The sequence below is a fragment of the Trichomycterus rosablanca genome, chromosome 19 (genome assembly GCF_030014385.1).
Source record: "Trichomycterus rosablanca isolate fTriRos1 chromosome 19, fTriRos1.hap1, whole genome shotgun sequence".
In the NCBI taxonomy this organism is placed as follows: Eukaryota; Metazoa; Chordata; class Actinopteri; order Siluriformes; family Trichomycteridae; genus Trichomycterus; species Trichomycterus rosablanca.
Window position 1 is genome coordinate 3,992,816 of NC_086006.1, and position 27,441 is coordinate 4,020,256.

At 41.3% G+C, this 27,441-nt stretch overlaps 2 protein-coding genes across 2 annotated transcripts in view; one reads left to right on the forward strand and one right to left on the reverse strand.

Moving 5' to 3' along the window:
• kmt2d (lysine (K)-specific methyltransferase 2D) overlaps nt 1–2,923 on the forward strand; it is a 47,719-nt gene extending 44,796 nt beyond the window's left edge. Inside the window, exon 54 of the mRNA XM_063015923.1 lies at nt 70–2,923. Within this exon, the coding sequence (XP_062871993.1) occupies nt 70–162 (93 nt within the window). The 3' untranslated portion in view covers nt 163–2,923. The remainder of the gene's footprint in view (nt 1–69) is intronic.
• Nucleotides 2,924–4,343: 1,420 nt separating this feature from the next.
• On the reverse strand, nt 4,344–26,925 carry acvr1ba (activin A receptor type 1Ba). Its single transcript, XM_063014894.1, has 9 exons — nt 26,773–26,925; nt 9,842–10,081; nt 9,359–9,619; nt 9,033–9,263; nt 8,247–8,414; nt 7,775–7,931; nt 7,526–7,650; nt 7,010–7,140; nt 4,344–6,890 (listed from the first exon to the last, which is right to left on the reverse strand). Exons 1-9 carry the CDS (start codon nt 26,861–26,863, stop codon nt 6,765–6,767), a joined length of 1,530 nt encoding a protein of 509 aa, XP_062870964.1. The 5' UTR covers nt 26,864–26,925; the 3' UTR covers nt 4,344–6,764.
• Between the last annotated feature and the right edge of the window lie 516 nt (nt 26,926–27,441).

A 27,441-nucleotide genomic window follows, 5' to 3' on the forward strand; every position in this document is an offset into this window, starting at 1 on the left:
ACGTTCTATTGATTTTCAAATCGAATCCTGTTCTTTTTCTTTCTGTTTTTTTCTCTGATGGAATATCAGCTGACGTACGACTATCAGTTCGACTTCGAGGACGATCAGCACAAGATCCCCTGCCATTGTGGAGCCTGGAATTGCCGAAAGTGGATGAACTAACGGGGAGAGAGAGGATGATGCCTTTGCTCCCTGGTGCCAGATCAGTTCTGCGCCAAAGTCTGTTTAAACCAGATTATAAGCTGTTTAGAAAAAGAAAATAAATAAAAAAAACGTCTCTTTCAGCTTCACATCAGGAGCCAAAGCTTTGAAGAGAAATATTTGAAGCCACATTTTTGAAGCCACATGTTTAAACGAGCTCGCGTGTGCGCTCCGACGTTGTTGAAACTCTGCACCTGCCAAAAGCACCTCCGTAATACTTCCTGTACTGTTTTCCTCCAATAAGCTGGCTGCAATCAATCCTCTACATTTACCAAAACGTCTGATTCTGAATCATATCACGTATCTACACTTAGGGGTAGCACTCAGTGAAACGTTTGATTAAAGCCATTTAAGTACTCAAACTGAACTAATCCACTTTATTCTTGGACCTACCTGGATTTTTGTTTTTGCTTTGTTTTGTTTTCGTTTCCCATCACCTTTCTCGTCACGCCAGAACTTTTCTCTCCCATCGTGTCCATCACAGAAGATCGACAAAATGGATATTGGCAAGACAATCCTGGAGTGGCTCCAATCCGAACTGTATCTACGACGATCGAGATGTAAAATAATATAAAGGAAATAATACTATTTGACCTGTGGCTCAAAGGCACCAGATGTTTATTATATTGAGTTTCAAGGTGGGTTTGGTTGACCCGGTCTACCTCATTGAGTGTGTAAGAAGCGACTGCTTTGTATTAAACTGTTAAGTGCTACTGTGGAAAGGCTAAACGAGCGATGTTCTCATGACAGTTGCCTTCTTGGTTGAGCAGGGAAACGTAAGCAGCTGGTTTGCTCCTCTGTTTTTTTGCTTGTTTGCAGTAGTAAGCCATTCATCTATACACTCACGGAGCTTCTGTCACAGATTTTGACATGATCATGCATTATTCAGAGCAATCACAGACCAAATGGGGGTCCTGCTTTATTGGGACGCCTGTTGAATGACGACTGTAGTTCTCATGTAGCCATTTTCCTTTTGTCTGCCTTTAGAAATCATGCTTCTTGTAGTTGTTTCCTTTTTTTTAAGCGCACAACCAAATCCACTGAGCGAAAACAGAAACCAGGTTTTAGCATAAACCTTGAAGTGAAGTAGAATCATGGAAGCTGTTTGTTTTTCCCTCATTACTTTATTTTTGGTTGCGTTTTCTTTGTTTCATGTTCCTGTTCCATGTCCCTCAGCTAAATGATTTACGCTCGGACTCCTCACTAATAAACGGTAACTTATGATGTAAGACTACTATCACTCTTAACTTGTTTTCCACGGCATGATCATTTTCCTCGCGCGTCTCAGATCTCCATCTCATCACTTCAACCCGAAGTCTCTTCCTAATAGTTAGCGGACTGTTGTGAACTTACTGTAGTGAGCTTTTCTCCACCTGACCGCTCTCAGGCTCTGTCCCTGCGTGCGGTGAGAGAACTGTTAGAAAAAGTTCAAAAGGGCATTTGTTCATATAAGTTTCAAAATATTTGCAAAGTATCTTAAAAGAAAGGAAGCGGAACAAAGCCTAGACGAAACCGCTATCGATTTGTTCCTTCCTCCCCAGATGTATGACCTCAGTATATTAATGCAACTTGTACAAACTGTATATAACGGGTCGAAAGCTCTTTATCACACCCCTTTTTAATGAATACGTTCAAAAATTCTACAGAAATAAAATTGATTAAAAAAGAAAAACCACTGGATTTCATTTTATCAGAAAGATTAAAAGTGTAAATAACTATAAATATATGTACAATGAAAAAAACAAATATCTTTATGTATATGAATCAGAGTGTTTTTTTGCAGTACATGTTTTTTCTATTAGCGTTTTTGCTATAAGACCATATACAAATACGAGGCGGTTTCATGTGTTCACCAGGAATAAGAATGAGTGGTTGATGTGAATGAGAAATTCATGTTAAAACAGTCCTGATTTTCCTTAATCATGCAAATAGATCATTTTATTTCTGGAGAACGAGCTAGAATGGTGCATAACGTTTGTGTATTTATATAACAATGTTCACATATATTTCTTCTATTATTATTTATGCTACTACTTGTGAAACACCCGAACACCGAACCCTGTCCGTAAATTGGTTTCCAGTGACCATGAATAGATTTCTTTTTTTATTGGTTGAGATGATACTGTATGGAAATGGTTGGTGTTGTTTTCTCCCCCTGTAGAAGTGAATGTGTTTCGATGTGAAATGACTGTAGTGTGTGTGTGGTTAATAATATTCAGTCTTTTTTTTTTTCCTTTACCGACCTGATATCACTGAAGTGATCGTGCTTAGCATTACTGGCCTGAAGACGAGTTAAAAACGATTAGCAGAGCTGGTGAACTTGATCTTTTTGCGTGTATTTTGTCAAAGAAGTTTATTACAGAAAGTTAAAGCGGACGCTCACTGGATTTTAGATCGACTTCCACCATCTGCTCGGTTATCTTCTAATTTAAGCTCTTTGCTCTTTAATTCAGATAGATTGCTGATTTGTTTTTTTTTTACCCAACATACTTTTTAAAGAAAAAGATGCTGCATCTGTATAGCCAAGCTACTCTGAGGGAGGTAAATGAACATTTTTTCGTATGTGGCATGTTTTGTATGGATATAATTTTAAATTGTACATATTTTTGATGACACCAGAGGTTGCATCACTTTATATACAGCTTCTTCCTTCCCTTTCCCTCTACTGTTTCTTTGTCTCTGCTTAATTTCTTGTAAAGAAAAATAAAATACATTTTAAATATCTGGTTTATTTTGGGGTTATTACTGTTTTTAGGTTCATTTAAGTGAAAAGTGATAGATAAAATAATGGAAATAACATTAAAACAAACTTTGCAGGATAAAAAAATGGGCGAATCATTGAAAGAGCACAGATACAATTCGCTAAGTCTCGGTAAGAACTTGGGAGCACAAATTTTAACCCCTGAGTGATGGAACATGTACAGTACAGCTGAAGAAGATGCTTTCAACCCACCATGTGTGCTGCCAGCCATTGTTCATGCTGATCCATAATGGTTTGATTGTTTATGATTTAATTAAATGATATTGCTCACAAACTGTAAAATGAGCCGTTTTCGCTGCACCGAGACGCTGCTCCAACCTAGGGGTGACCATAATTATTCATTCTTTCTGTGCGGCCCGGTAATAAATAGCTTGGTGGTTGGGGAACAATGGTTTAACAATCAGTTCCATGTAACGGCCAATAGTCTTAAGGTAATTTTACAGGATCAGATGCACCCTATGGTGCAAACACTTTCCTTATAATATGCCGGTGCATGAATAGTCAATGATTCCTTTCTGTTAGAGTTCACCACCGTGGATCAATCAACCGCATATTTGATTTGGCCCAGTTTTTATGTTTATGATCATTATTATTTAAAACTATTATTTATGTCCACATGGCATGCCGTGACACTCTACATTAACCACACAGCACGACAGAACAAAAATTGTAGCTTGGCACTAAAGCCAAATAATCTGTGTTTAGTAAATATCAGCTAGATCTCAAGTTTCATAAATTAGCAAAATATGAAAATTTACACAAGCAATTTGCAAAATTCTAAACTGAAAGCTTGCTCGCTACATTAGCTTAATAGCTTCAGTGCTAAGCTAAATATGGCCAAAAGCATGGGCAACATTTGCTCTTTCAAGGCCTCATGTTTTTTTGTAAATAGTACAACAATGTGTTTTACCTATTTTATTAAGTTTGTTCATCAGTTTTTCATGTCCAGGGCGGTCAGCTACAGTGCCATGGGCCGTAAGCTTCGTAATCATGTTGCACACAGTGGACATAGATGTTCTGGAGATGGACTTGTAGCCTGAGACTTTGGTTTTAATACACTCTAACAGTTTCACAGTTATGTGATAAGTTCTATCATCCACCTGTTACTTGCCACAAGTGAGTTTACAAATTCGAGGAATAGCACATGTTAAAAAAAGGTCCAACTAATTATGTTCAGTCCATTTCTGACTATCTCTAATTAGATTTTTTGTCCCATCTCATCTTTGTGTTGTCTCAATGCAAACAAAATAAATGAACACCAATACATTTGGAGTTGCAACAGTGGTGCGTTTTTAAAAAAGATGTACCAGGTTATCAATATCCACGGCCATGTTCGTAAGTAACTTTAAAACTACAGGTACAAATTAGCCAGACACAAATATAAGAAAAAAAAATGTATTATGTACAGTTCCAAAGAATCACAAAAAGGATTTGCATTTAGCATGAATTTACATGGTTTCAGTTGCATACAGTGACTAAGCTAGCATAGACAATCATGTCAACCATTCGGTCTACACGCCAGTGTGGTTCTTCCAGTAAGTGGCCTAACATCTGACTAACACATTTCTTCCATTTTCACTGGTATTAGTTATCTGCAGTAAGACCCATGAGAGCTATAAAGAAAATAGTTCTTTAGAAAGGTCAACATAAAAACCCAGTGTTGCAGTTCTCTCAGTTTAGCTATAATCTACATGTTTAAAGTTTTGTTGATGCCAAAAATCAATCAACAGAGTCAATTACTATGCTGCTTTGAAAAGCTTCTGTGTTTCTGAAAAGACTCTCAACTGAAGTTTATTAAATGTGTTTTCATCTCCGTTTAACAAGACACACAATAAAGTGGACAATGTTTGGTGTCCATGTAATTGAGCAACAACGAACTTCACAGCTGGAGAGATCTTAATCTGTTGATGTCAGATCATGAGAATGCATTTCTTGAGTCCAATTGCCAAAGTTTTCTTCAATTTACACTAGGTTCCATTTACCATGGTTAAATTTAAGCATGAGGCTCATTTAGCCATAAAACCTCAGCCTATAGGACTCGCTCCTGTGCCGCCTGAGGCAATTTGGCCTAAACCATGTGTGTTTATACACATTCTGGCTTTGTTTGTTTAGTAGGATTTTAATGTCATGATTTACACATTTTGGTTCCATTCATGACAGGAACGGTAGTTACTCATTACACAAGAGTCATCAGTTTACAAGGTTATATCAAACACAGTCTTGGACAATTTAGTGTCTCCAATTTACCTCATTTGCACGTCTTCGGACTGGAGGAAACCCACGCAGATACGGGGAGAACATGCAAACTCCACACAGAAAGGACCCGGACCGCCCCACCTGGGGATCCAACCCAGGACCTTCTTGCTGTGTGGCGACAGTGCTACCCACTTAGCCCACTGTGCCACCCATTCGGGCTTTGTGATGTAGTTTCCAGGCTATAGATATATTTACAAACATAACAGAGCTGGGCCATCTAACAGGGACTTATGAATAATGTATTTAAGAATGATTCACTTTGTCTTTACGAAACCACACGCCCTGATTAATTACACACTAAAAGCTCACATTACATTTATCTTTCCCGTATTAGGAAGCACAGCTTTCCACATATAGCGATACAGTATACAGACGCGTCAGACACCGGTGCATTAAAATTCAAAATAAAACAGCGCAGATACGTTTTTAAACAGGCAACAGACATTTTCATTCATGCACAAAACCAGTCAGTAGTACCTTCCAGTTCAAACAAAATGATAAAACGTATGATAAACAGATCATAAAAGGTTGCAGATTATAAATGGTACATTATAAATAAGCAGAGATGCATTATTTTACACGAAACAGTTACAGGAGGCGTCCGAATGTGGCACAAACAATCGTGTTCTAGAAAAGCAGAACCTGAATTCAGTTTAAAATCATTAGTGCAGTTAATTACAAAGAAAAAACCTGAAATAAAAAGCACAACATTGATAATTAAGCTACACTTTTGCAGTTTGGTCTGTACACAGCACGGACTGAAATCATGGTTTTCTAATAACAATCTGTAACTTGTATAATTAGAACATGAATAAACATGAAGAGTCTCACAGGGTCAAAGAGCTACATCATAAAAAAAAAAAAAATCATACCTAAATAAATAGGAAAACGGGGAGGAGGCATAATCCCTGTAAAAACAAATCATAATAATGATATAACCTGAACATCTGCTACACAACATTTCATACAGTAACGTAAGTCACAATCTTAATCAGGTACATAACTGTTAATCCATGTGAAGAGCGTCACATTTAACTCATTAGCAATTCATTTTCTTTAACGGATAAGCAGTGGCCTCGAGGGGTCCCACAGCTCGGTTGCTTTATGATCGTTTTTAATTCTACAAGCAGATAAAAACAGGAGGGGATCCCAGCACAGCAGGGCTACAGAGTACAGCGTAGTGTATGAGCTAGCAAACACACAAAAATCATAACGCGTATATGGCCATGCTCTTTTAAATAGTTCATTCTGAAGGGCCCATCACAGTTTCTAAACGATTCCTGCCAGAGAAACAACAGTTCATGCAGTGCAGGTTGGCGTATGGAGATGGACACTGACAGACACGTGTCTGTTTAGGAGCCAGTGGAGGACAGTAGTAACAGCTCGAGCTGGATCTGGAGTGGAGTGGCAATCTTTTCAGTAGTTTTGGCTAAAAAGATGAGGTAGTCCCTGTCACAAGCCTTAAAAAAAAACTGTGAAACTGGCAGGCGGATTTTGTCAAGTCATTTTGCTGTGCGCCTCTGCGGGACGTCGTAACCCGTGCACCTCACATCTTTACATCCTCCTGCACGCTGAGCTGCGAGAGAGTCTTCTTAATGCGCAGCGCTGTGAGTCGGGCTGCTCCGTTAGCGTACCAGCACTCGCGCATTATCTTGCCCATCACCCTCAGCGCCTGAGCAAACATCAAAAATCATGTTATGAGAAGTGATGCTTTTATTCAGGTGGGGATTAAAAACAACTTGCTTTAAAACAATGACTGTTTTAATGAGATGAGATAAATGGGGTTTTTACCTCGTAGCTCTGCCACCAGTTGGGCACGTTGGGTCGCAGTCTTTGGTCACACACCACCTTTCTCATCTCTTCTATAGAAGGGTCAGAGGGCACCAGGTCGTAGTATGGTAGCTGGTATTCCTCATGGATGCCTGTAGGAATAAAGCAGTGGAAGAAATCATCAGCACCTTTACATGCTTGGCAAAACCTGAAAATGTAATCAAAAGGTCACTGGTTCAAGACCCATGACTGGGTGCCACTGTTAGGCCCTTAAACAAGTAACTTAATCCCTTGATTGCTTAGACAGTATACAGTCAAAGTAGTGTAAGTTGCTTTGGATTAGAGCGTCTGCTAAATACTGAAAATGTAAATGTAAATACCTGATTTGTGGAATTACATGAATGTAATTTGAATTTAATCTACAATACAAACGACTTTACAACTGTTTATAGTCTCCAAATGTTTGTCTGAGTTCTGGGCAGTTTACCCTTGAACCAAAAACAGCTGTACCATGTGTGATGTATCAAGGGCTCTTACCTCCCGCGTTACATCTTCTGGCGATCTCCCAGTACACCAGTCCTAAAGCGTAGATATCAGCACACTTAAACGAATCGAAATGCTTCATGTTGATGGTTTCATCCAGCACCTCTGGAGCCATGTACCTGCAAGACCATCAAGCAAGCCGAAATTTTCACTGTCTGAATACAGCAGGTTAGCTGTTTCTGCAGTAACAAAACAAATTATATTGGTGTACATTGCAGGAACATGTAATCCAGAACCAAGTACCTCTTTGTGCCCACTCTCTGATTCGGGGCGATGTCAATGGTGTCAGTGACGGACTCATGGCGTACAGCCAGACCCAGATCCGCAATAGCACACGTGCCGTTCTTCTTTACCAGAATGTTTTTAGATTTCAGGTCTCTGTGCGCGATGCCAGGTTTACCTTCAGGACAAAGAATAACATTATTAAGGTGATGGTCAGTGTCGCAGTGGGTCCAGTTTCCTCGGAATAACTAGGCACAGCATGGCAACACTCCCCGGGCAGGACACCGATCCATCACAGGGTCTCAGCCTTCCCCCATAATTTATACACAGCCAATCATGTCTGTATGTAAACCTTCCCCTCCATCTGACAGCACCGCTGGGGCTTTGAACCCTGGATCCCACTGCTGTGCCTCCCCACAACCAAACAGATTTGTGCATCACAAAAACTAAGCAAGGACATCGGTTTGCTTCATAAAAGTTGTTAGGTATTTACCCTGTGTGCCGAGGATCTCCATATGAAGGTGGGCAAGTCCACTGGCAGCAGACAGGGACAGCTTAATCATGCCTTCAATAGTGACCGAGTAGTGGTTCAGATAGTCAAAAAGTGAGCCGTGCTCGTGGTAGTCCGACACCAGCCACAGCTGAGTCCATGTGCCGTTGTCTGAGACAGAAAAATAGAAAACATTATGTCAATGTTACCTAATATAATTAAAAAACAACCAGAATGTGTGTCTATGGAGTATTTTTTTTACTTTGTTTGATACTAGTCAATCATGCACAATATGACCGCCCACATTAATAATTTGTTTAAGTTCCTTAAAACGCAGGCAGCTTGCCTGTATCTAAACTTCCTTTGTTCTTTAAACATTTTCTTACACTGTGCATGAAGGGTTTATATAAAAATCTATTTCAGGAGTTTGCTGTGGTGTAATAGATCTTATTAGTCTTGTAGGACAGTCATCACCTCCTCAAGATCTTTTCTGAAGAAACCAAATGATTTTTGAGAGGCTAAGAGACGCTTATAATCCAGATTTAGCGCCATCTGATTTCCACCTTTTTGGTCATTCAAAGAAGCTTTAAGGGGAAGAAGATTTTCATGTGAGAATGATGGGAAAGCAGCTTCTTTTTGAAGAACCTTCATATAATAGATTTTTACTCCTATCAGCAATTGTTGTGGCAGAAACACATGAACTCAAATCAGAAGTATTGGAATGTCCTAATACTTTTGTCCATACAGCGAACCTGAGACACTGTTACAGTTGTTTATGTTGTTACTTACCTTTGTTGTCCGCAGCGATGAAGCCCAGGATGTTCTCATGTCGAAGCATAATGGTCTGGTAGATCTCTGCCTCACGGAACCAGGAGCGTTCCTCTCTGGAGGAGAAGATCTTCACGGCTACGTCGCCTCCTCTCCATTTTCCCCGCCACACCTCCCCAAAGCGACCCTTCCCTATAATCTCCTGCAGCACGATGGTCCTCGCCACCGTCCTCTGTACAAACAACGGTAGACCTGCAAAATCCCAGAGGACAGAAGCTCACACCATGGTCTTCATTAAATCTAGTAATTAATGTGGTCATAACCAATGTCTGCTGCTTGAGACTCACCAGAGCCAGAGCCTGAGGTGGACAGGTCGAAGATAAGGTCCTGCAGCGTTTTGTCCTTGGCCAGGTAAAGGTGCTCACAGGACGGATCCTCCACGTCTAGGCGGTGCCGATGGTTGTAGTTCCTCTGGTGGTGCTGGTACAGGAACACACCAACGATCAGCAGCAGGCAAAAAACAAACACTGGTCCTGCGATCACAGCCACCAGTTCCACCGGACCCCAGGTACCCACTGAGCCAGTCCAGCTCTTGGCCTCAGGAACTCCTGCCAGGCACAGAACCAAACCACAGTCACATGTACAGTAAAGTTTAGGCAGAAGACACAGACTAAATGTTTAGCCCACTAACTGGTACCTCACAGCAGGCACCATAGAAAGTGCCCATGAGCAATAATGATGCCTTCAACCTAGGTCAGGTAAGGAAAGCACAGTGGTACATGTAGAGTTAATTAGTGAATACTGTAGGTGATGTTTGCTGCTGTTCTCACCATTGGGGACCTGCAGGTCGACGCTGTTGCAGTAGTCGGTGTAGCAGCAGTGTGTATTGAGCACCCCCTCTGCACTCAGACAGTAGATGGGCTGCCCAGGCGGCATAAGACTCTCTCGTGGGATACAGATGCGCACGTGCTGCTCCTGACCCTTAATGTAGGAGGTGGAGGCCATACAGGCGCCATCGGTCTCACACTCATAGCCGCTCTTCTCACAGTTAGTGCAGTTACACTTCAGAGCTGAGAGAGAAAGAAAGAGGTTTAACGTTTCATTCTTACAGAAGCAGTACAGAAAAAAGATGCTGTACATGAATTACATTTTAATGTTTGGGTATTTTACAAAACAAGGTGATTAACAGAGCAACACTTTATTTCTTTAATACTCCAGTCACATTGAGTCATATCAAACCTCAATAAGTGCTGATGCAGATACTGATCCCATCACAGTGACTTAACCTTCTCTTCGCAGTCATGTATTACATTAAGGTAGCGTGAGTAATTCACTTACTTATGAGGATTTTAACGTCATGTTTTACACTTTGATTACATTCATGACAGAAACGGTAGTTATTCATTACACAAGATTCATCAGTCATGGACAATTTTGTATCTCCAATTCACCTCACCTGCATGTCTTTAAACTGTGGGAGGAAACCGGAGCACCCGGAGAAAACCCACGCAGACATGGGGAGAACATGCAAACTCCATACTGAAAGGACCCGGACCGAAACAGTGGTGTAACACAGATTCAGTGCTACATCTGAATTCATAGTTTCTTCATTTACCAAACTAAACATAAAAAAAACTGACAGAAAAAGTCTACAAACTGAATCCAGAAAAGTTGGGACAGTATGAACAATGCATATAAAACAGAGCTTAAATAGCAGATTCTTTAAGCAGCCTGGGTCATTCTTTAAAAATGGGGCGGCACAGTGGTTAAGTGGGTAGCACTGTTGCCTCACAGCAAGGTGGTCCTGGGTTCGATCCCCAGGTGGGGCGGTCCGGGTCCTTTCTGTGTGGAGTTTGCATGTTCTCCCCGTGTCCGTGTGGGTTTCCTCCAGGTTCTCCGGAGGTGAGGTGAATTGGAAACACCAAATTGTCCATGACTGTTTGATATAAACTTGTGAACTGATGAACCTTGTGTAATGAGTAACTACTGTTCCTGTCATGAATGTAACCAAAGTGTAAAACATGACGTTAAAATCCTAATAAACAAACAAACAATCTTTAAAAATGAAGACCATGTCTGTTCTTCACTTGATGTAGATTGTTTGAGTAAAACATGTTCTCCATAATGTGGCATGGTGGTGCAGTGGGTAGCCACACAACAAGAGGGGCCTGGGTTTGATTCCCCAGCTAGATGGTCAGGGTCCTGTCTGTGTGGAGTTTGCATGATCTTCCTGTGTCTGTTTGGGTTTCCTCTGGGTGCTCCGGGTTTCCTCCCACAAGTCCAAAGACAAGCAGCCCATTCAACTGGATCTACTAAAAGTGTGAGTGTGTGTGTGAATGTGTGTGTTTGCCCTGTGATGGACTGGTGACCTGTCTGGGGTGTTTCCCTTCCTTTCCTTTCACCCAATGAATCGGACACACTGTGACCCTGATAAAAAAGACAATTAATGAATGAATGAAATGTTCTCCAGATCACTTAAACCCCATCTCGAGTGGATTTAACTCTTCCTCTGCAGGAATATCCTCTATATGCTCATTAATTATTAGCTTAGCTTAGCCTTGAACCTACACAGTACTGTATTTGACGCTATGTATTGCTCTGTGCTTCTGTGATGCCCCCAGCAGGGGGAGAGCAAAGCTAACATCAAACACGAACTCCTCAGGTAACAGCCACTGTAGGTTCAAGCTGAGGCCAGGAACTCGGGCACCAGCACCAGTTTACCACCAGGCTGCAGAACATGAAACCCAATCCCACACTGCAGATAAACCCAAACAGACTGAGAAGCGCCATGACTGTCCTGGGACAGCAGAGCCCGAATCACTGCGGCGTGGATGTTCACATGTACCGAACGACTCCAGAAAGAAAGCTGGCACTGGATTATTGAAGATAATAGAACATTTTTTCATCCACTGTTATGGAAAAAGGAGCCAGTCCAAGACAAAGATTAATTATGGATAAATTTTTAAGAGTAAAAATAACTGATAGAGCAAAAATAGATTCTGATAGAGAAAAACGTCAGTGACATGATGCTTATCACAATATGATGGAACAGAAGGCTTTTGTCATGTACACATATACACACATACAGTATGATCATTTTTTCCCCACATATCCCAGTGTGTTTGGAATCTGGAGTTTGAGCACAGAGTCATTAAATACAGAGTACTGAAATTGTAGTCAGAAGGTTGCTGGTTCAAACCCCAACCACCACTAAGTTACACCGTTTGGCCTCAGTTTCTGACACTAGGGGGCAATTTAGAATAGCTAGTCCTCAACCTGGCTGGACGTCTAACAGACAGTTGGCTGTGACTGATGGAGGGTAGTAGATAGTAGCTAGTTTATCATTAAGACTTGTAAATAAGACCCAGCAGGTCAAGGCAACTAAACAAGATGTGGGGAACCTGTGTCTTCTGATGACCCATGTTCATTATGCCTCTCGTATCATGTCGAAAAGGGCAAGCTATATTCTTTGGCTCTCCTATGTCAGGGCAGATGAGGAAATAAAATTGGGATATTGAAATCAACATTATTAGGAGAAATATTTAGAAAAAAAATAGCTGAATGATCAGCTTGGTCGACCCTTAAATACAGAAGCAGCTAAAAGAAGAAGAAAGGAAGAAATGAACCACACCCAATTAGGATCGCGTTTAACCACAAATCCTCTCAGTCCGCTGCCCTACTGTACGACTGTAAACACGGCAGGCAGTCACTTAAAAAACAGCAATTCAAAATTCACGCTCGAGGACATTCAGACAGACACGCCGCAGCGTAACGGCATGCGTTTTGTTTATATCCGAGCCGTCATCACTGGTGTGGATATCCGTCTGACCGACAGACTGGGTACTCAAACAGACTGGAATTAGAAAGGGGCCTGGCGTCTCTGGCACCCAGCGGCGGCACAAGAGAGGCTGAGGTCATGAGCAGGGAAGAACAGGTCCGCCTGTCACGCTCCGCTTCCACCCGCCTCTTATCAGCCACAAAGCTCAGCCACCGACAATGGTGGGCCACTTAGGACAAATTGCAGTGGGTTTAAAATAACAGGACTTGAAAATGGTTATGCATGATGACAACAAGGCCTTGGAAATGTCAGGAAAGTGCTGGGAAAGAGTCGGGTCGACATTCTTTCACGCCAGGCTGTCGCAGACTTTCCTTTACAAAGTGGCCTATTAGAATCCCGACTTCTCCTTTATTTCCTTTCCTGTTAGATCTCGCCGTTCGTTCTCTGATGTTTGTACAAGTCTTTTATTAGCGGATCATGTACCCGGCACACACCTACTTGTTCACATGCACACGCAAACACACACCAACCCCCCTTCCCCCTCCAACACACACACACACACACACACACTTTGCTTCCTTGATCTTACACTTTGGACTCTTGAGGCTGGCTTTATTAAATTAATCTCACTCGGTGTGCTTCCCCTCCCTTTCTCACATTTACACTGCAAAACACATAACGACACAGAAGTGGCCGACCACACCCTTCCATATCGCGCTACACGTAAGAGCGTTTCCTAGCACGGCTATCGACTCGACTAATTCAGCAGCTTTGACAGTCGTAAATTTTTAAACAGTTAATGTCAATAGCTCGACTCGAAGCAATAAAAAGAGAGAGGAAAAAAAGAGACGTCCACGGCGAGTGAAAGCCAGAACAGAACGGACCGAGAGAGAGAGACATGCTCAGTACATTCTGTAATTGTCGAACGCCTGTGTTCTTTAAAGCATTAAAAAAACTGTACTGCCAGTAAATGCCAGTGGAGCAGATCCAACTGTTCACATGCGTCAGGAATTTCCTGAGTATTTCACAGAGGTGACCAGGCCCAGATAAAGTCAGAAAAACAACTCTGGGGTGGCATATCCTCCTCATGAGTGTGCCAACAGAGCACATCCACCACTTCAACCAAATACACCACTTAGTATCTCAACCTAATCCAGACTGTTGTCGATACACGAGTAAGATTTTAAGGATTTTAGCCAACACATTCATTCATTTGTGATCAGTATTACATTTTTGGTACACCAGTGTACAGCTGCAAATATTTGAGGTTCAATCGAAACTGAATCTCCCTGTACATTTATTCATTCATCCATCCATTTATTCAAACTCACTTGTGGTGTTGATCTGCTACAGTCTGTTACAGCTATCCAATATACTTGTAAAATAGAGGTACCTTAAAGGTCTTTATTGTTGTGTATGTTCAGTTTCTGTACCTGTACTGTTATTTGTACGCTGTTCTTCACGATGTGTGTACTTTAATAGCTGTATTATGCTACAGGGATCAATAAAGTATCTATCCACCTACCAACCTACCAAACCTACCAACCAACCAACCTATCTATCTATCTATCTGCCTGTTTGATCCCAAACTTTTGCACACGCTTGGGGTTTTCTTCTGTGCCTCAGTGATTGGAACACATAAAAGAACTAAACATTTTCTGGAAAAAATAAACATTTTAAATCACTGAACACTCAGCAAATCTGATTGAATTCAACCAACTAAATACAGTTGGGTCTTCATGCAGTGACTTGACTGTTTACTAAAATTCATATCTTCTTTATAGGGCTGGGTCAGGACTTTCAAAATAGATTCAGGACTAACCAAACAAAGCTAAAATTAATTTAAAAATTGCACATTTAAAGTCCTGCTGAAACATCCAGTAAATCAAGTGCTTGAAATGACAACATTTTCCATTCTGGCTGTGTTTCAAACCCCATCCAACAATACATATAATATTATCTACAAGTGCCCAACCATTGTGTCATTTGGACTGATTCAAAATGTGATCAGACACAGTCTGTTAAAACATCAACAGAGATAAAACAACAAGGGAAAAATTGTTCAGTTCAAGACCAGTTTAATCAGAGTGACGATCTAAAGACGTCATGAGGTCTGTGGCTTGCAGAACTTTCATCGCTGAAGCTACTGAAATCATGTAGATGTAGGTAGATCTTTATATAGAACTTGAAGACCACACAAAAGATCACAGCTCTATCAGCAAAACCTGGTCTACACAAATCCCGTTCTGTTTAAGTGTTTTACTATTTAATCAAAAGCCTGAAAAAACATCAGATTTCTGGTCTGATTATCTTTAGAAACATTTTAAGACAAAAAAAAAAACCTTCAACCAAATTACATCCAAGTGTGATGGAACAGGCCAATGTTTTTTTCTCCCCTGTCTTTCGGCTGCTTTCAAATTTATGGGGTCGCCAATGCGGACTAAAATGCTGTGCCGTGGAAATGAACTTATCTAAAGTATTAAAAGCAGGAGACGTAAACAGCAGAGCGCATTTGCTACTTTTAGCATGAGAAATCTTGAGTCTGTGACCCTAAATTTGGATTTCAGACCCAAATCCTTCACACAGATTGACTGTAAACATCTGTACTCTGTAAAACATCCCTGATATTTTTAGTTCTTGGTTCAAATGATTTTGCAGACTATTGGTTTGCACAGCCCTGATCACGTGCTGTATTTTAAACAAATGTGCTTGGGAGACTTGAGAATATTATAATAATAATAATAATCTGCACTTTTCCTGATGTTAATGTTTTAATGGACAGCATGGATTTGTGCTCAGATGCTCTGTGTTGGTGATTTAATTGTGTAGTGAAGGATCATCAGCAAAATGACAGTCACAAGCAATTGAGTCACAACGTGTGCTCCGTTCAACCATTATTAGTCACATTTAAATCCCTGTGCATTCTACAGAAGTGTGAAAAAAGTGAGTAAGTGTGTGATTCCCTGTGATGGACAAATTCAATGTAACCCTATTAATATTTATACAATATTTCTGATATAATGAAAAACAAAACGATCTGTAAAATTTGCCTACGACCAGTTTACAGTAAGCAACGTAGCTAAACAATGGCCGAGGTGCCCTGATCACGGATTATAGTGCGTGGGTCTCCGCATGTGATACTACGTTTTAAGTGACCCCGCACCTGGCAGGTGAAAAGAAGCGATCTGGTGGGGGTGGCAGCAATGCTGAAAGAGAGAGGCCACAACTGTAGTTGGTGCAAAAAAATATATGGAAAATATAAGGACCAGAGAGGTCATTGTGCATGTCTCAAAAAGTGGGAGGGACCATTTTCCTCAAACTGCACTTTTACCCAATACAAGCCCTGCACAAGGGCCCAACAGTGGCAACCTGTGGCTATAACCAAAACCATTTATCTCTTTGTTTATTTATGTATTTATTAGGATTTTAAGATCATGTTTTACACAAGATTCAGTTCACAAGTTTAATATCAAACACAGTCATGGACCTCACTTGCATGTTTTTGGACTGTGTAAGGAAACCGGAGCTCCCGGAGGAAACCCACACAGACACGGGGAGAACATGCAAACTCCACACAGAAAGGACCCGGACCGCCCCACCTGGGGATCGAACCCAGGAGCATCTTGCTGTGAGGCAACAGTGCTACCCACCGAGCCACCATGCCGCCCATCTCTTAGTTTATAGGTTCTCAACCTGCCACCTGTGGGCCATTTGAAGGTGACATGGAGATGCAGGCCGTGCATCTATCCTACAGCCCTGGATTTCTTATGTATTAATAAAAGTGTGAGCTCTGAGAAACTGGGGCTTTGGACCACTGTTTCAGCTTCATGTGGTGCAACTGATAGAAGGTTTTTGTTCGTTCGTCAGTGTTGTGATATTCACAGCAGGAGTAGTGTTTTATATTTTACCAGGGTCTGTCTTATATTTGTAAATTCACTCTTATATTAGTAAGAAATTTGAGAACTGTTCTTGTGTTATCTTGACTGAGGGTCTGTTACTGATCCAGGCATTCGCAATATTTGTCTTTCTCCGTTAGATGTAGGGCACTCGCAACTGATAGAAGATAAAGAGCTAGGCGAGACCTTCGTCTACTTAATGCAGACACAATACTGCCACTGGTGTAATTTTCTCTGAGATTTTTTTCCTTAGGAATTATACAACTGTTTTTAAAAAAACAATCATATTTCCTCGATATTTCTAAATAAAAGTGCATTTATTGAGGACGTGAATGTGGCTTTGGGACTGAAGCAGCTGACTCCTGCGGTCACAAACACCACACAATATCTCACACATCCCTGAAACCATTCAAAACATCACTTCAACCAAAGAAACAGATCAAAACTGTTTCTGTTAGCCGTGCTGTAAACAAGGCAGTGAGATCATTCCTATATTCCACTGGGTGGTAATAGATGGTGTTGACATCATGCAGCTCTTATCATGTAATGTCGAACACTAGACAGAGCAGGTCACAGAAATAGCTCGACCGTTTGTTTATATTTAGACTTTCGGCACAATAACATCAGGCTACTGTATTTCCGAAGCTCAATGCCAATAAATGAGCCAAGATGGCACAAAAACCACAGAAAAGCACAACCAGAATGAGCGTTTACTGAAAAAAGTCTTTAATGCGCATTTGGCTGCGAACGTGGTGTGAATGAGTGCTCTCATATACACATAATTGGTGGCCTTACACTGGCCCTTTGTTTGGAGATTAGGCAGACATGAGGAGGGATTGGCCTGACCGTGTCTTAACAAAGAGCACGACTGGGCCGTATGGAGAGGGCCGTTAGGGGGCTGGACACCCCCTCCCACCCTGGGCTTCTTAGAGCTGTTGGGGGAGGAAGGAGCAGAAATGGGACAGGATTGTTGGGGGCAGGGAGCTTTCCGCCACAGTTCTGTCCAAGGGGCCAGCTGTGGCCATCAGTAAAATCCAGTCTAGACTTCGACTTACCCCGTTATATAGAGGGAGCTCAGTATGGGCCCAGAATCTCTCTGGCAGTGTGAAGTTCCTTTCATTCCATTCTTGTTCAGACAGGAAGTGACAGACGTGCAGTGAAGAGGGAAAAACTGCTACCATTAAGTGCAAGTCTGAACAATTAGAGTGAGGTTAGCGATATGATAAAACCACAAATGGATCTGGCATAAGCAACTGCACATTACGGTAAGGTGACTAAGGGCAGCGCAGGCCAAGAATTTCCCAACCTCAGCGCTCCTGCACAGGCATACCGGCAAAACTGCAGCGCCTGATTCTGCTTGGTCAGAAGTGCTTCACAGAGCCTTGTCAAAAAAACGTCACAACATAAATCTTTTTTTTTTGTTAGAACAATTTGTTTGTTTGATTCTTAACACCATGTTAGCTGCTATGGTATCATGGCTGAATAAAAGGTTCAAGCTTTAAAAATAAAACTGGAGTCAATTTATTTGATGTATTTCTTTATTAGGGAGTTTGCATGATTGTGAGGGTGTAGAGTTCAATTTGGCTTTTCATATCCTTCAGGGTGATTTTAAGTCCTGGTGCTTCTAAGAATTAAAGCGGTGTTTGGGGGGACTTAAGTGAAGATACCTTGTGGTTGTTTGTATTGTACAATTTTGTTCTGGTGGTGTTCCTTAAGAACAGTAGGAAAACTTTAGATCCCTAAACAATAGGTGGGTAACCAGCAGAATTTTTGAACAATGGGAGGGTAACCAGTAGGATTCTTAAACAATGGGTGGGTAACCAGCAGGATTTTTAAACATTGGGTGGGTAACCAGCAGGATCCTCAAACAATGAGTGGGTAACCAGCAGGATCCCCAAATATTGGGTAGATAACCAGCAGGATCCTCCAACAATGGGTGGGTAACTAGCTGATGCAGTAGGTAAAAGCTCAGGTCAAGGGCAGCACTGGTCCCGATGTCCTTTCAGCTGATTGAAGGGCAGATGGGTGACAAGTGTACAGAGTAGCTGATGAACTACAGTCAGTAATTGTATACCCAGTATGGCATGTCAATGAATTAATCAATGAATGTATGCACCACATTGGTGTACCTATATTTATTTATTTAATTAGGATTTAACACCATGTTCAGCAAATTTTTGAGTTGTGTGTAGGTATTATATTTTAGTCTGTTTATAATTTATTTTCATTCGAGTCCACCTTATATTTTCATTTGTATTTTTATGGCTGCAAGATACTTCAGTATTGTTCTTGTGTTTTCGTGAGTTAGGATTTCTTTTATGCTTCCAGGTATGAGCAGTTGTTGCCTTTCCCTAAAATATTCAAGCCATTCTGTAAGAAAGTGCTTTTTTGTGATGTGTTTGGTTGTGGGGTTTAGCTGTACCTATAAATAAATAAAAAAGTTATGTGATTTAACTGAAACGTTTCCAAGAATCCAGCAACCTGAGGTAAAGTTTAACCCCAGTTACAATTGAGTACAGGATCTGTTAACCTGGCTCACTATTACTACTGCCATAGAAAACTGAAACGTATCCACACTAGACATGGATCTTTATATATTCTCTGTTAACAGGCACACATGCACCAATAACCTTTTCAACACACCAATCTGACCACCTAAAGGTTTTCTGTAACCTATTTGTACTGAAGCATAAACCAGATCTCAGGACTAAACGTCTTTAGTTCACAAAAACATCATGCTTATCTAGACAGGAAAAAAACGGCCTGGATTCATTATGGCTGTGGCCATTATCGCACCCGGCGTCTTAGAATAATTAAAGTCCATCATGCTCTTCTGTGTCGTAGAGGGCAGGATGTTGGGGGCCAGAGGGAGCGAGCCGACTACTAGAGTGCTGTTACCCAAGATGCAAAGGGCTGAAAGGAGATCCACAGAGCCCCCAGACACGGAGCTGATTAAGACATGCTGACGCCACCAGACAGAGCATGTACACTCGCGCGCACACAAAAATCGATGCTGATGAAGGAGGGGCATCGTTTGGGTTTGCTCACGGTCAGATTACTCGTCTGGTCCAGAAGCAGGAATCTTTCTGCCTCCAGAAACACAAGTTCTGGTCTTTATCTATAGAAATAAATTTCATCTTGTATTTCAGGTGGCCTTCAGACTATGTAACACAATACAGTCGGACCGTCTCACCGGGAATACATATAAACTAAATCTAATAAAAGATAAGAAAATGGCACAGAGCAATGATGACTTAGAACCGTACAAGCTTTTATCACTAGTTCAACAAACACCTTGGCACAATAATGCCAGTTTTATGCAATGTACATTTGTATGCATACTGGTACGATGAAGTTGCAACCAGTTAACACACAACTGCAATAACTTATTCACATTACATTAGGTCACGTTTGAGGAAGGGAGGGTCGGACAGGAACTGTTTGCCGCTGTTGCGATATGCCAATCTCCAGAACTGATTCGGGCACCTGGACCCAACCTCACAGGGAGCTTAGCATGGTGCACCACATGTGATATACCTCTATTGGACATTGGACCAGATCAGAACAGGGTTGTGTAAGCAGCAGAGGATTCACAATCGGGAATTGGAAATGACTAGATTGGGAGTTAACAGGGGAATAAATCCAGAATCAGAGATGGGGATTCAGTCACTTAGGTCAGTAAAAGAGATAGAGCAGAAGTTGACCATGGCCATCAGCTTCCATCCAAAACTGCTCAGTCCAGCATTTAAAATCTATTTCATCTTCTATTTTATCTTCTACATTAATTTAAGACAAAAAACAGTAGCCGATTGAAGTATCAATTGAGTTTTTAATACATTGTTCTGCATCCTATACTGATCTAAACATTACGTTGTTTTCAGTATTCCTGCCCAGCACACAGGAAAACCATTACAAGCTTCTATGGCTGTGTACCAAATGCACATGATAATAAACCCTATGAAATTAGAACACAGTCATTAGTGTCATAACTAATTTTAGCAGTACGTATTTGGTATGCTTTTTGAGACCAGATCTTGTTAATGATATAGAGAATCTAAACACACCAACAATGCACTTCAATGCATTTTCGATGGACCCTAGAAAGTCTATGTGAAACCAGACCCCTTTAATGGGATCCAAGCTTCTCATACATTCACAATTTGTTATGATAAAGCACCGTCCTCTATATATTACAGGAATCAGTACTTGACTATGACAAACATACTAAGAACATCAGGAAGAGAAAATTTCCCAAATTTAAACAGACCCCAGTGGCTCCGAGTACCCATAAAAAGCACCACTGACCTACTTTACACCTAAACAAGGGAATTTGACAAGATTTGGAAATGGTGTGTGCCATATTTTCTCTGCCTGAAAAACAGGACAGGAGAGATTTTTATATTACCAGAACCCAACCGGCCAGCCATTAAGTCATTAAGCTACAATGATGACAAAAGGGAGTCGTAAACAAGTCCAAAAAGCCTTCAACGTGGAAGAGTCGGGTCATGCAAAGGCTAGTCCGTCTGCGAGAGCAATTAGCCTGTTCTGCACACCGGCCACTGGGGTCATTAGCAAGGTCATTAACGAAACAGAGACAGATCTCTGACCATGAACTCGAATACCCAATGTCCCCGCCAAAGGCTAACGCACAGACAAAAAGAAAAACAAAACGCGCTTGCACACTTTCGCCCCGTGTAACCCTACATATATCTGTTTCCTCTGTACTGTCGGGCTTCCTGGACATGCAGACACATGTAGGATATACCGTCGTTTAATGCATTCCCTCATTTCATGTACATAAATTAACTAGCAGTTCAACACTCATGACAGCTGCGGCGTTCGGGCTTGGCCTCGTCGCTACCTACAGGTTTTTAATCACACCATAAATATAAGAAAGTTATAACCGTATACAGCCACATCTGAGAATGCATGTTTAGGGTTTTACTTATTAATATGATCAAATATCAGAGCTAAGCTGACTGCAAAATCTCAAGGTTTTGATGCCAATGTGCTTCAAGACATATACATGATATGACAAAACTCACCACGAGCTTGTTGGACATCCCATTTCAAAACCATGAGTATTAATATGTATTTATTTAGTCGTTTTACGCCGTTCTTACACCATGGTTGTATTCACAGCAGGAACTGTAGATAATTCTCATGTCAGTCTATCATCCTTGACAAGTGCTGTTCTTATGTTTTATGTTATGTTGTTCTTTAAATGCGCTCCTTTATACCAATTTTTATAAGACATTAAGGATTGTTTTTATTTTGGCTTGGTTAAAGATGCGTCATAGACTTTGGTATTGCTGGAGATTGTCGTTCTTGTGAGTATTTAGTATTCAGTCAGGTATTCCAGTAGTATTAATAGGGTCACCCGACTTGTGACTTTGTCTGTAAGTGATTTAGTGGTGTCAAGTCCAAGGCTTTATAAAGGTCCCTAAAACACTGCTACAACAAACCTGCCAAACTGTATTTGTAGACCTTGCTTTATTATTAATTAGGCTTAAAAAAGCCTAGAATTAATTTAAATTAATCAATTGTCCCACATACTTTCACCTTTTATGTTTTATTATGCACTAATAACCATCCAAATGTAAACAATTTTAAAGACCAGAAAAAGACCAGAGGTGTTTGTTTAGTTCAGTTTGGAGAATATCCATGAAAGCCGGTTGGAAAACAAACTAAAAAAAAAGAGAAGCACCCAGACTCCAGGATATTCCCTCGCTTCACTGTTGCTTCATCACATTGATGATGTTTTCTCACACAGAACTGTGAGTGTCACATGACCACGCAAGAGCTGCTGCCCATCAATCTGAATTGAGTGTAATTGAGTCAGTCGGGCTGCTGAGAGAGGAGTGAGAAATGCACTCGGCTCTATTGTGAGCCTCACGGACAAATATGCTCGGGCATACAAGGATCAGTTACGACACCTCCGAGGCTTTCATTACCCTCGATCTGGAACGAAATGGTCCAAACACAGCTTTCCATATCAGGCCAGAGGATCCAAGGACCTTTAAGGTTTTATTATTACTACTTCATACTTGATACTCCACCCTCTTATTTAAGGAACAGCCTGCAAATAGTGATTTCTCTTATTTAAACTTCCTTCCTTCCTTCCGACGTAGACTTCCCAAGCCAGTGGCTGTCAAATAAGCACTTCCTCGGCCCGGCTAAGCAGACAGTCGGACAGAATAAAGTATCGATGGCTGAATATTAAATCACTGTTCTAAATATATTCAGTCACGAGTTCCATTAAGAGAGAACACCATATTCATAGGACATTTAGAACCCTCTTTGAAGAGCCACATATAAAACACCAAAGTCACAGCAAAACTCGACTTCCAGTAAATAAAATATAATAATATTGTTTATTTATAAATATTTAAGCAAATGATCAGGTGGCACAGCTTTAAAATACACTGACATGATTGGCTATGTCTGGGGAGTGTACTTGTTAGTGCTCTCTATGAGCCAATCCCAAGCCCGTATAACATAAGAAGGATTGTGTCAAGAAGGGCATACAGCATAAAAACTGTGCCAAATCAGGTATGCAGAGCAGAATACACCAGCGTTTAAAAAAATATTGCTTAAAAATTTGGTATCAGGGCTGACAGAGACACGTCATCTAGTCTCCTCAGTAATCAGGACAGGAGGAGCCGCAAAAAGAAAGTGTGTATAGTAACTGGCCAACTTCAAAGCTATTGGTCAATAAACATAATAAGAGGCCAGACCACCACAACTGAGACCTCAAGTTCGACTAGGCTTCATTGCCGCTGTACGATTGTGACCGCTGTTGCATGGTCACGTACGTAACAAGGTTCTCTGTGAGGCTCAGTCACCGACCAGCATGTGCTTTTTCAGTGTATTAATATAATAATATTTGTGTTCATTTTGCATCTGATAGCTGGTTAAAGACAGTCATTTTCTAGACGACCAGAGAAGTTTGTTTCTTACTGAATACAAATTCTTTTATTTGTGTGTATCAACTTTTATAAATGCAGTTCTTATTTGAACTTTTGAAGGAACATAAACTAGACTCCAGAAGACCAAGGTTCTTAAGTTTCAGCCTATGGACTGACACTTCGGGCACCTCCACCCCCTCTCAGTCAGAATAAAAACACAGCAGCTGTGCAAACCGATGCGTCTTGTTGTGAGTGGGGGGCCCACTAACAGCCCTGGGCCATTTCTCACCAGCCGCCTCGCACTACTGCAGGTGGGACGTATGTGGCCTTCACCTTTTCTTAAGTTTGGTATTGAAACGTAACACAGTGTATTCCACCCTGGCCTTGAGTGAGGAGTGGGAGGAATCGTTCTTGAAAAATCAAATTAATCATTTCAAATTTCATTTAAGTTAAAAAAAAGAAAGAATTTGAATGCCAGGCATTTCCAGTAGCAATCGAAGAAATATACACAAGTCATGTCAAGATAACAAAATAAAATCATTGTTTAATGCTGGTCTAAGATGACGAAGAAAGATTTGTTTTGGACAACAATTAGGAAACATCACTCGCACTCCTTAAACACACTCTATGTCCACCATGTTAATGTATGCAGCAAATTTAACCAACATTCATTAGGCCATACAAAGCCAAGGCAGACTTCCCTGACAGCACAGAAAATGGGGCCCATTGCCTATATTACCATCACAAAGGGCCAGACTTCAGCTTAGACTTCTGTCTGGGTTTGTTGAATGAACGATTTGCAAGTGCCTCCTGAAATACCGCCCCACACTTTCTACATGTTAGAAAACTGCTTTATTTCTTTAAAATCACCAACACACTTCTTTACTTCTCAAACACAAAAACCTGCAGGAATCGGTCTAAACCAGAAGTGCCTACAGGGCCAGAGCAAGAGCTTCTCAGCTCAAACAGGTTTAAAGAAAAGCAAAAAACAAAAACTGCACCAGTCTGGCCTGACGGGATTGTAGTTTGCCCCACCCTGGCCTGAAGAAAAAAAAGGTAGTAAGCTTAGAACTTTTACTTATATTAAGTGCAAAATATACTGGGACCTCAAGCTTGTCCTTAACCTTCATCTGTTCCAAGGGTACCTGTGACTGACCAAAGTGTTCTGACCCAACTTTCAACCATGGAACATCTGTAATGATTCTGTAACGTACACGTGTATATAGGTATTAAAATAACTGACATTTCTTTGAATTAGAAACAAATGTGTTTCCATGCAAAATTCTAATCCAGTCATTAATGGATGTCTGATGTGTCCAAATTTCTAATCTATTTCAGTAGCTTCCTGCCATTAAAACATACTATAGACACATAGAGATACGAATGTCAGTGATTAAGCGGTTAACCAACAACCAACAAAAAGTCATTGTTTGTTTGGTGCTGTAGATTAAAAATGTAGTTTAAATTCATTGAACAGCTTAAGTGGAATTTGAACTGGGGTCCCACTATGGATTGAACCCACCACAACCCTGACCAGGGTAAAGCAGTGGTGAAACATGAAAATGAATGAATAAACAATGGATTAAAATCCCAAATGGAGGCCGTTTTTGACAGTATGAAGTCTGACCGTGTGGATCTCTGTTTTATTTTTTACAGAAATTATTCTGATTTTGCGTCATGTTCCATTATAAAGCTAAAACTGCTTATGACGATAACTGCACTGACTTAATTCCCCTAATGAGCCTCAATACCCACTGCGTCTTTATAAATTATGATTGGCTCATTTAGTTAGCACTTGCAGTTAGCTCATTCGCTAACGACTATGGTTTAAAGGCTACATTCTGAATGCTGAACTGGTTCTGCTCATGCTGTTTATGTTTATCTCACTGCTCTTGATCAGCACTGTGTCTACTATCTTATGCTGTGTTTTAATTAATTAAAGCATTTTTTAAAGATTTGGTTGCTAAGGTGGCACAGGGTTCATATCTCAGCGGTGGTATTGGGTGGTATTGGCTGGTAGGGTGACTGCATGGAAATAATCGGCTAGTGTCCGACGGGGAATGGCTGAAAAACCCTAGCCATTGGTAGGTGCACTTGCCAGTGCCGGTCCCAGGCCTGGCTAGTAATAGGGTTGCATCAAGAAGGACATTCGGTGTAAAAACTGTGCCAAGTCTGGTATGCAGACCAGATCCACTGTGGCAACCCCTAAATATGAGAGCAGCCGAAAAAACACAAAGACTTGTTGATACAAAATCTGTGATGTGATCAGTTTTATATTTTAATGGGCACTAAGAGCAAATTCTGCAAATTCAACTCGTTACCATCAGCCCTGCTACCAACCACTGGGTAACATGTTTAAAGCTATTTAACTCATTTTATAAACATACATGATTGAAACAGAAAAACATTTTACACATTGTTTTGGTGAACCAGTTGGTATTTAAATGATCTGACTAAATGACTATCAATCCACAAGTAACAGAGATGACCCAAACTACTATGTAGTTACAAAAATGTTATAACTAGAAGTTACAGAACCAGTACCAGAGTTAGACCACATTGAAAGTAATTAAACATGAAATAAACTAAATCTGTAGGGCTCAGTTTGAAACCACATGGTGCTGGTTTGAGTATCAGCTCATCAGATTCAAATCCAGTGAACAAAGTGGCTTTTGAGTGTGGTAATCAACCGGAAAACAACATGCTCTCATGTTTAGCAGTGGAACATGGTGAGTGACCACCCGTAGGTAGTGCGTGTCCTGGTTTCTGGTCTGGAAACCCTTGTGGGAACAAATAACCCACTGAAAAAGTCACTTGCATGACACAGCGTGGTAAATATTTACTGGTTCGTACTGAATTCCTCACGACCACGCTGACCACAGAAGCCAGAAGAAACTGGGGAAACTGGCTTTGTGTTGCTCAGCGTCTAATACTGACTGGTTCCTGTTCCACCTTCAAAGGTGTAGATGAAACTGGAACTCGGGTCTGAGGTTAGATAGAAAACGAGGTGATAATAATAATAAAAAAAAGCCCTGATCGTAAATGCTGCACCAGCAAAGCGGAAACGAGAAGCTGGTTAATGAGTGAATGTCAGTATCACGCACAGTACAAACAAACAACCTGTAAGTTCTAGCAAGCATGCAACACACACACAAACAAACCGATCACTCATTACTCACCCACACCCGGTGCTAGTAATCCGGTCAGCGCGAGCAAAACTAACACACTTCTCTGCACAGACATGACTGCTCGATTCCCATCGCTTTGCATTTAACGCATTACAGGACTGGCATCGACTCAGCTACACCGACACACACCATCAGTCAGTCGTTCAGGTAATGCACTGTAGTGTAATGTAGTGTAATGCACCGCATGCACGCGCTCGCTCGTTCGATCTGGCAATGAGACTCAGCGGCGCTTAAAGCGACGCGCGCGCTCGCACGATTTAAAGGGGAGGGTGCGACACGGCGCGTGCGCGCTCTCCTTTTGTTGTGGCGCGAGCTCTCCTCTCACTTTTGCAGCGCTTCTGTGTGTGCTGTGCAGTACTGGGGACACAGTGTGCTGTTCGGCTGCACATCTAGGGATTTGGGCTATCGACTGAAAGGTTAACAGTTCCAATCCCAGCTCTGCCTTGCAGCCACTGTTGGGCCCTTGAGCAAGGCCCTTGAGCAAGGCCCTTAACCATCTCTGCTCCAGGGGTGCCATACAATGGCTGACCCTACACTCTGACTCCTTTACATTTTCAGCATTTAGCAGACGCTTTTATCCAAAGCGACTTATAAAACTGTGACAGTTTATTGTCTAAGCAATTAAGGGTTAAGGGCCTTTCTCAAGGGCCCAACAGTGGC

Bases quoted from the DNA above. Each gene is read 5' to 3' on its own strand.
- acvr1ba (XM_063014894.1), bottom strand. From the start codon at position 26,863: ATGCAAAGCGATGGGAATCGAGCAGTCATGTCTGTGCAGAGAAGTGTG. The intron at 9,264-9,358 runs GTGAGTCTCAAG...GGGATTTTGCAG, and splicing joins CACCTCAGGCTCTGGCTCTG to GTCTACCGTTGTTTGTACAG. The intron at 7,932-8,246 runs GTAAATACCTAA...TTTGTCCTGAAG, and splicing joins GGAGATCCTCGGCACACAGG to GTAAACCTGGCATCGCGCAC.